Source organism: Nicotiana sylvestris, chromosome 8 (assembly GCF_000393655.2).
Source record: "Nicotiana sylvestris chromosome 8, ASM39365v2, whole genome shotgun sequence".
In the NCBI taxonomy this organism is placed as follows: domain Eukaryota; kingdom Viridiplantae; phylum Streptophyta; class Magnoliopsida; order Solanales; family Solanaceae; genus Nicotiana; species Nicotiana sylvestris.
Window position 1 is genome coordinate 136,218,833 of NC_091064.1, and position 9,796 is coordinate 136,228,628.

General features: G+C 44.2%; 1 protein-coding gene across 1 annotated transcript; it reads left to right on the forward strand.

Annotated features, from left to right (window-relative positions):
* The first annotated feature begins 543 nt into the window (after positions 1–543).
* Positions 544–1,696, forward strand: LOC138875712 (uncharacterized). Its single transcript, XM_070154575.1, has 5 exons — positions 544–612; positions 684–875; positions 955–1,239; positions 1,354–1,551; positions 1,691–1,696. The coding sequence occupies exons 1-5, from the start codon at positions 544–546 to the stop codon at positions 1,694–1,696; spliced, it is 750 nt and encodes a 249-aa protein (XP_070010676.1).
* Positions 1,697–9,796: the final 8,100 nt, after the last annotated feature.

Sequence of the window (9,796 nt, forward strand, 5' to 3'; positions counted from 1 at the left end):
CCCGAAACCTGACAAAGAGAAGAAAAAAATGAAGGAAATCGTCGACTGAGCATTCAAAATCCAAGAAGGCCAAAGTGGAAGAACCTAAGGTTGATTCAGCAGCCTTAACTCCAGAAGTATCGAGGAGTCCCTAGGCTGAAGGCAAGGATAAAGATGATTCCTCGGCAGCACCTAAGGGTGGAGAAAACCTTAACGTCCCACATATTGCTGAGTCGGTGGCTTCTAAATCGGAACTTGATGTTGTTATTGTCCTACCTTGGGCTGAAGATGCCTTCGAGGGTGTATCGGGTAATGTCCCTGAGTTGACAGCCAAAATATTCCTCGAGCCGAGGTGCATTCGGTAGGCGGTCCGGAGGAGCCTAGTTCTGAAGCTCTCCAGAAACAAGGGACGGCCCCGATTGATCTAGTCGGGGTTACTGAAGTGAGCGATTCCCCACGGGACCGACTTTACCTTCGAGGGAGATTCAGCATCCCCAAAATAAAGAATCTTCCGATGTGGGGGCGCCCGTCGGAGATAAAGATGCATTTGAGAGGCTTTTTGCTATGCCCGAGAAAAACCCTGAGCTCGACGCCTCACTTATTTTCAGTAAGATCGATAGGCTCTGTGAGCAGGTAATTTTTTGTAGATTTTGCTTGGTGCCCTGATCTTCGTCTTTCTAACTTTGTTTCTTTCACTATTCCAGGCCAAGGTGCTTTATAATCAGACCTTTGCCAAGTTTCAAGCCGAGTTGACTCGCTACGAGGGTGAGCGCATGAAGCTCACCTTGGAAGCCGACGAGCTTAGAGCTATTTTTACCAAGAAGGAGGAGGAATTCCATGGCCTTCGGGATCGTTTGGAGGCGGTGTCCCGAGATAGGACTCATCTCACTGAGCAGGTTATATAGTTTCCGTTTGTTTTTGTCTACATGCTTACCCGACTTCAGTGTTATAACACCTTTCGGCCGCTCTTCGTAGCTGGAGAAGCAAGATGTCCTAATAAGGGAGGAGCTCCGAGCCAGAGACACTGAAATTCTCGAACTCAAACGGCACATAAGTGAGATAGCCTCTAAGAGAGATACCCTCCAGGGGAAGATGGTCTCAGCTAGACATCAACTTCATGATGCGAGGGTGGAGAGTAATAAATATAAAGATCTTCACACCGAGTTGGTTGTTGTGCTATGCGGGGCCAGGGCTAAAGCCGAGGAGCTCATATCCTCGTACAAAGATGATGTTGTTACTGCAAATGCTTGGGCCAAAAAGGTGTCCGAGGAAACCGAGCTGCAATTGACCCGAGCCGTGGAGCATGCCTGGTTAGAATCTCGGAGGTAGGCTCTCAAGGATATACATACAGGGGGCATTGATTTGTCTACCGAGATCGAGAGGGTGAAGACCCTAGAAGAGGAGGCTGCGGCCCTGCTTGCTTCTGAAGGTGAGACGAGTAGTGGCTCGGAAGATGATAAAGATGAAGGCGAAATCCCTGAAGGGGAAGAGGCCATTGAAGACCCAGGGGCCATGGCCAGAGCTGTTGAAGGAAAAATCTTTGAGGGAGCTATTGAAGGAACAACCCTGGTGGTATATTAGGGTTTTGTTTGCTCTCTTCCTTGTAAGGGCTTTAGGCATTGGCCTTGTAAATGCACCCTTATGAACTTTCAACATATATGTAAAAAGCCTTTCGTTTTTCATTATTTCCCATTTTTCCATTGCTTTATAGGAATAAACTATGATGCTTGTTGACAATTGGTCCGAAATTTTGGACCTCAAATTAAACCCTTAGGTTCTTGCTACTGCTTAGCGATTTGTAACGGCCGAAAGTTTTACCGTATGGGGCTTAGTCCCCGAGTCAAGTTTCAACTTGAGTTCATCGACCTTCAAGCCTAAAAATTGGTCCTAAGGCTATTTGACCGGGCACTTAGGCTCTTACGCGTTGGGTCGGTGCAACCTCTAATCGGCCATGAGGCTTTTTTAAACTGTCCCTTAGGCTCTTACGCGTTGGGTCGGTACGACCTCTAATATATGCTGACACTTAGGCTCTTACGCATTGGGTCGGTACGACCTCTAACATATGCTGGTGCTTAGGCTCTTACGTGTTGGGTCGGTATGACCTCTAATCGGCCTTGAGGCTCTTTTAAATTGGTCCTTAGGCTCTTACGCGTTGGGTCAGTACAACCTTTAATATGGCTTTATTTTCCCTCGTTAAAGACTTTTTGAAGTTTATTTGTGTTCGTCTGACTATTCGATGATTTGATAAGAACCTCAATTGTGAGCCGTTATGTAATGATAAATGAGCACCTTGGGAGGTTTCGCTCGATGGCTGAATTGTTTCGAAGACTTTTCATTGTTTGGAGCTAATATGATCGAAGCTCTTTTGCTTATGCCAAGGGTAGCCTGATTGACCGATTCTTTTCGAAGTATTTTTGAAGCATTTGAAGGTTTGTGATTTTATGGCAACGGTCGGGTGTCCCCGAGTCACGTTAGTTTGGTCGGAGCCTTGTGACCATTGTCATTGTGTTTGGTCGTAGCCTTTTAGTCCCCGAGTGAGGTAGCCTCAGTCTCTATATCGAGGGTATGCCTTTTAGGGGTCTTACAAGTTCGAATATATAGCCTTGACTTTAAGATTGGGATTATGCCTTTTGTAAGTCTTATAAATTTGAACATGCCTTTCTTGAGGTCTTGCAGATAGGTTACTTGGCACAAGTATAATTCATGTCTCTCTTGAGGTCTAACAGATTTGGTATTGCCTCATGGAGGTCTTACACTATTGATAGTGCCTCATGGAGGTCTTATATTTTCTAACATTGCCACATGGAGGACTTTGGGACTTGTGGTTGCCCGTTTGGGCTCTTATGGCCTTGAGTTTCTGATAGCTCAATTGGGTGACAGTCGGCGACAGACCCCGAGACATCGAAAGTTTTTGGCTCTGGAGTCGTTCCTTGTAAGCTTGATGTTGCCTCATTGAGGGCTTATGAGCTCGACGTTTTCGGCCCGGAGCTCTTATGACTTTGAGTTTTTGACGTCAGTTCCCGAGTGTTTGGGAAATTTCTGGCCTTGGAGTCGTTTCTTGTGAAAATAGCAAACTTCTTTGAAGCGCAAAGTGTTTTGATGGGAAAAAAAATATTCCTTGATTACTTGGCACAAGTATACATATTTTTTGCCATCGAGGATTCGATTATTCTACGCAGACACGGTTCTTTCGACCGTTTGGCCCGATACATCATTTTTCTATCGAAACTCTCTTTGGCTCATCTTGATTTCTCTGGGGAGGTGATCTCCTGGGGGGATGCCCCCCGGTATTCGAGGTTGATTAAAGAGAAGCCTTGAATACTTGTTAAGTGTTCCTTAGGTAGCATAGGTGTAGCCTCGTTAAAAACCTTGCCGGTAAAACCCTTTTTTGGGATAAAACCTGATCAAAGGAAAAGAGTGCAATGCATGCTTTAAAACCCAAGGTCTTTGAGTCGGAGGATGTTTCGGCATCTTCCATTGGACACTTTAGCAGTAATAGCATTTGAGCATCGATATGTTCCAATTGCTTGGAAGTTGTTCGCCTTCCATGGTACCGAGCTTGTAGGACCCTTTGCTAATTACTCCGAGGACGCGGTACGGTTCTTCTCGACTCAGGCCTAACTTCCCTTCATTAGGATTTTGAGTGTTTAGGGTGACTTTCCTTAGGACTAAGTCCCCGACTCTGAAATGTTGGAGATTTGCTCTCCTGTTATAGTACCTTTCGATTCTTTGTTTTTGGGTGGCCATTCGTACCAATGAATCTTCTCGCTTTTCATCTAATAGTTCGAGGGCTGCAGTTGTGGCCTTGTTGTTTGAGCTCTCGATGGCATGTCGAAATCTGGCGCTTGGCTCTCCGACCTTGACCGGTATCAAAGCCTCAGATCCACACACCAAGGAAAAAGGCGTCTCTCCCGTGCTCGATTTTGGCATGGTTCGATATTCCTATAGCACCTCGGGCAACATTTCTCTCTGTTTTCCTTTCGCATTTTCTAACTTCTTTTTCAAGTTTTGAATGATGGTCTTGTTTGTGGCTCAGTCTGACCGTTTGCACATGGGTGGTAGGGTGTTGACAGGATCCTTTTGATTTTATGATCCTCGAGGAACTTTGTTACTTTGTTTCCGATGAACTGCTTCCCGTTATCATATGTTAACTCGTAGGGAATCCCGAATCGACACAGGATATGGTCCCAGATGAAGTTAATGACTTCTTTTTCTCTTATTTTCTCGAAGGCCTGTGCTTTCACCTATTTTGAGAAGTAGTCATCATAAATAAAATAAATCTAGCTTTACGTGGTGTCGTTGGTAGGGGTCCGATGATGTCCATCCCCCACTTCATGAATGGCCATGGTGACAAGAATGAATGTAGCTGTTCACCGGGTTGGTGAACCATTGGTGCAATTCTCTGGCATTTGTTGCATTTTCGGACAAATTCTTTGGTGTCCTTCTCCATGTTGTCCCAATAGTAGCCTTCTCTGATCACCTTTCGGACTAAGGAATCGGCACCGAAGTGATTTCTGTAGGTGCCCTCGTGGATTTCTCGGAGTACATAATTTGTGTCCCCCGGTCCCAAGAATACTACTAGGGGCCCATCAAAGGTTCTTTTGTATAGTGTTCCATTTTTTTCGAGCGAGAATTAGGCTGCCTTGGTTCGCAGGGCCCTCGACTCTTTTGGGTCCGCGGGTAGCTTCCCACTTTTAAAATAATAGAAATATTTATTTCTCCAATCCCATGTCAGGTAGTGGAGTTGATCTCGGCATGGCCTTCTTCGATCACTTATTGGTATAGCTGAACAACAGCCCCAGGAAGTATGTCATCTTCCTTGATAGATGATCCTAGGTTTGCGAGGGCATTAGCCTCGCTATTCTGCTCTCGAGGTATGTGGATCAGAGTCCATTCTTTGAAGCGGTGCAGTGTGACTTGAATTTTGTCTAAGTATCTTTGCATCTTGTCTTCTCAAACCTCGAAGTTCCTATTTACCTGATTTACCACCAGATGGGAATCACATTTTGCTTCAATGACTTCCGCTCCTAGGCCTTTGGCCAATTCCAGACCTACAATTATAGCCTCATACTCGGTTTCGTTGTTAGTCAACCTTGCAATTTTTACAGATTGCCTAATCATGCCGCCCATAGGTGGCTTCAAAACTATGCCGAGCCCGGACCCTTTCACATTCGAGGCGCCATCAGTGAACAAGGTCCATATCCCCGAAGATGTGCCCGTTTTTAGTAGAAGTTCTTTCTCTACCTCGGGCACGAGGGCGGGCGTAAAGTCAGCCACAAAATTTGTCAAGATTTGGGACTTGATAGCTGTTTGGGGTTGATACTCGATATCGTACCCCCCGAGTTCGATGGCCCATTTGGCTAGTCGGCCCGATAATTCAGGCTTATGCAATATGCTTCGAAGAGGATTTGTCGTTAAAACACAAATACGATGGCATTGAAAATAAGGCTTTAATTTTCGAGATGCGCTTATCAATGTAAGAGCTAATTTTTCTAGGTGCGGATACCTGGTTTCGGCATTTCCCAAGGTCTGACTTACATAATAGACAGAGAATTGCATACCTTGTTCTTCTCAAACTAGCACACCACTTACAGCTACCTCGGATACGGCCAGGTACAAATACAGCGTTTCACCCTCCTTTGGGTGTGGAGCAAAGGTGGGCTTGTCAAATATCGCTCCAACTCCTCTAAGGCACGTTGGCATTCCGTAGTCCATTCAAAGCTATTTTTCTTTTTGAGTATGGAGAATAAGTGACTCTTGTATGATTATCTCGATATGAATCGGCCCAAGGCTGTTATCCGCCCGATCAGCCGTTGCACGGCCTTCACATTGTTTACCACCATGATTTCTTTGATGGCTTTGATTTTGTCGGGGTTGATATCAATCCCCCTGTTTGACACCATGAAGCCTAAGAATTTGCCCGAACCCACTCCGAAAGCTCATTTCTCGGGGTTGAGTTTCATGTTGTTGCTTATGAAGATGTTGAATGTCTCCTGCAAATGAGTCAAATGGTCCTCTGCGCGCAGGGACTTAATTAGCATATCATCAATGTAAACTTCCATGGATTTGCCTATTTGATGTTCGAACATCTTATTAACTAGGTGTTGGTACGTGGCACCTGCGTTTTTTAGCCCAAAGGGCATCACATTGTAGCAGTACATACCATATTTCTTGATGAACAAAGTCTTTTCCCTATCCTTGGGGCTTATCTGAATTTGATTATACCCCAAGTAGGCATCGAGAAAGGTGAGTATCTCATGGCCGGCCGTGGCATTAATCAAGCGGTCGATGTGGGGCAACGGGAATGAATCTTTGGGGCACACTCTATTTAAGTCTTTATAATCTACGCACATTCTTAACTTATTCCCCTTTTTGGGAACTACCACCGCATTGGCCAACCATTCAGGATATTTTACCTCCTCAATTGACGCTATTTTACCTCAGACTGAGGTCTTCTTTTTTGCTTCACCGCTTTGAACCTAGGGTCGACACTTAGTCGATAGGTGGTTATTTCCAGCGACATCCTTGTTATATCTAGATGGTACCAAGCAGATGTTATTAATAAGAAATTGAATAAGTTTTTTCTTAAGTACGGGGGTTAATCCCATTCCCAGGTATGTCTTCCGATCTTGGAGATGCTTGATCAAAACAACTTGCTCCAGCTCTTCAATTGTTAATTTTGTTGCATCCGATTCTTCGGAAGTAACGAAGGTTAGGGGAGCGAGGAAGTCTTTTTCATCATCCTCGGGGGTCTATTTGCCCTCCGGATCCTCCGAGGTAGAGGTTATGGAAGTTGTTGCCTGCCTGTGAACTGCGAACATCTCCTTCGCCGCATGTTGTTCTCCATATACCGTTTTTATACCGTCTTTTGTTGGGAACTTCATCATCTAATGAAGAGTTGACAGTACCTCCCTCATGTTGTGTATCCATGGCCTTCCAAGCAATGCATTATACCTCATGTCACCTTCGATGACATGAAATTTGGTATTTTGAACTGTACCGGACATGTTGACCGGGAGGGTGATCTCCCACTTCATCGTGTCGCCGGCCATATTGAAGCCGTTGAGGACATGGGAGGTAGGTATGATTTGATCGAGCAGTCTGAGCTGTTCTACCACCTTCGACCTGATTACATTGGCCGAGCTACCTGGATCCATGAGTAAATGTTTAATTTGAATGTTATTCAAGAGAAATGAAATTACCAGCGCGTCGTTATGTGGATGAGACAAGGTCTCGAAGTCCTCTTCACTAAATGCAAGGATGTCCTCGGGCATGCGGCCCCGAATTTGCCCTTCTGCTGTAGCAGAGACTTTTGTCCACTTGATCATGGGTCCTTGAGGAACGTCGGTCCCCCCAATGATCATATGAATGATGTGCTGAGGTTTTCCCATTCCGTTCCTCCTGTCTGCCTCTCTTTCCTCCCGGGCTGGAGTTTTCCGGGCTTCCTGTTGGTTTTCTTAGCATATACTCCCATTGATGTTGGAGCTTATATCGACGTATTGTGCGTTGTGAGAGCCTACACCCACGGGGATTGGCTCTGGTGCATCCTCAGATTTTTGCAGTGGTGCACCGGCTCTTGAAATATCTACGCCATTCTCTCTAAGGTTCTCATGACAATTGTTTTCATGTGTATTCACTGAGTTAGACATTTTCACCTGGGATCAAAGATTCTTGGACAAGAAAAGGTATGAAGAATAACTTGTGTTTTTCAGTAAACCAGTACTAAAATAATCACTATTATTTTTAGCCCAACGGTGGGCGCCAAACTGTTTACCTTGAAAATGGTAATTATAATTAAATTTAATTTTGTGGTTCTATATATACGTGATTTATTTTAATGCTAGTTGTTAAGTGATTAGATGCTAAGCGTGAGTCAGAAAAATGAGATAAGAGCTTGAGAATAGTATGTTATGCAAACCGAATGGCCGTGAATCGGGATCTCGAGCTGGCCTACGATGGGCCTCAAGGTTGAGCTAAAACATGAGACTGGGGATGGTCGATGAAGAACTAACAGTTTTAAGGACCTTGATGATGTCTCTTTATGATTAATGATGACTAATAAATGAAGAATAATTAATAAGACACAATAAATGTAAGCAATTAAATCAAGGGAGAGACAGTGTATTGAATGTCATATGTGTAAGAAATAACAAGGGTTCCCTTTATATATGAGGGGGGATCCCAACATGGTACATGTATAATTATTACAAATAAATGTAGCTGGTAGAACTACTTAATGGTCCGGAACAGACTTGTACTATTCTTGCAGGTGTTGTTAGCTTGGACCACGTGCCTTGGGAATTTCCCGCTTGTCCATGATAGACACCAATTTGCGCTGCCCCGAGATCGAGCATAGGGAACCCTTGGGATTGAACCTCGAGTGGTGCCTCGATCCCTTTTGGAGACGGGCTATGGAATGTCATAATGATCATAAAATCGGATTGTCCAATTTTAGCCGTATACAAAACCACTAGTTGAATCTTATTTTGACTTGTGAAAAATAGGGTGCAACAATCCCCACCTCACTCTGCAAATTGTGGCATGTCCCCATGACACACAAATAAAAATCAAGAGGTAAATGAAACTTCTCTGAATCATCTAGTCTGGACTGAATCAAAGTCGGGATCCACTTTGCATGCCCGACCCAGTGCACATCCATACTAAAAGTTTCTTATTCGCCTTCTTAGGTACACCCCACACTTGTCATGCTTACCCTCTCCAATTCGCTCTTTTAGCCACCTACCTTGGAATCCGAGTATGCCATCAACTTATCTCTAAGTGCACCTATTGCTTCCTTCATCTTGAACACCACTCTTTCTTCCCCCACTCTTAGCATGAGTTGTCTTTCTTGAATGTCCAGAATATCTCCGCCAGTAGACAAGAAGGGTATCCCTAAAATAAGAAGGACCTCCTTATTCTCTTTCATATCCCCCACGATGAAGTCCACAGGGAACACAAATTTATCCACCCGAACTAGCACATCTTCCATTATTCCTTCGAGTATGATTATGGTCTGATCTGCCAGCTGCAAAAACACGGGTATAGATTTGATTTCTCCAATCTCTCCCTCTAATTTCCTAGAAATAGACAAGGGCATAAGATGAATAGAAGCACCTGAATCACACAAAGATTTTTCAAACTTAGTACTTCCTAAAGAGCAAGGTATGGTAAAATTCCCTAAATGTCCACACTTTTGAGGGAGCTTATTTTGCAGAATGGCACTACAATGCTCTGTGAGCTTGACAATCGATGTCTCTTCTACTTTCTGCTTGTTGGACAATATCTCCTTCAGGAACTTAGCATATGCTAGCATTTGAGAGAGTACCTCTGTGAAAGGTAGATTAACATGCATCTGCTTGAGCACTTCTGGAAAACGCCCAAATCGTTTGTCTAGCTTCTCCCTTCTTTGCTTCTAAGGGAAAGGTAGAGCAGGAATGTATTTGCTTTCCTCAGTCTCCTCATTCATTGAATTCTCATTCTTCTTGTTTTTAAGAGATCTAGTCCTCCCTTTCTTCTTCGACCATCATCTAGATCTACCCTCACTTTACCTTCTTGAATATTGCTATTTTTCTGCTTCTCCACAGTCTTTACTTGTCCTTTAATCAACTCATCCTTTTGTTTTGCAATGGGGTCCTTCAATACATGTCCACTCCTCATAGACACCGCATTTATTGTCTCTTTTGAATTTCATTCAGTATCAGCAGGAAGTGTTCTAGGAAAACTATCAGACAATATATTAGCAAGTTACCCCACCTGTTTTTCCATGTTTCGAATGGTTGTGCCCTATTCTCGGATAGAGTGCCCTGTTCTCGGATAG

Bases quoted from the DNA above. Each gene is read 5' to 3' on its own strand.
- LOC138875712 (XM_070154575.1), top strand. From the start codon at position 544: ATGCCCGAGAAAAACCCTGAGCTCGACGCCTCACTTATTTTCAGTAAG. The intron at 613-683 runs GTAATTTTTTGT...TCACTATTCCAG, and splicing joins TCGATAGGCTCTGTGAGCAG to GCCAAGGTGCTTTATAATCA. The intron at 876-954 runs GTTATATAGTTT...CGCTCTTCGTAG, and splicing joins GGACTCATCTCACTGAGCAG to CTGGAGAAGCAAGATGTCCT.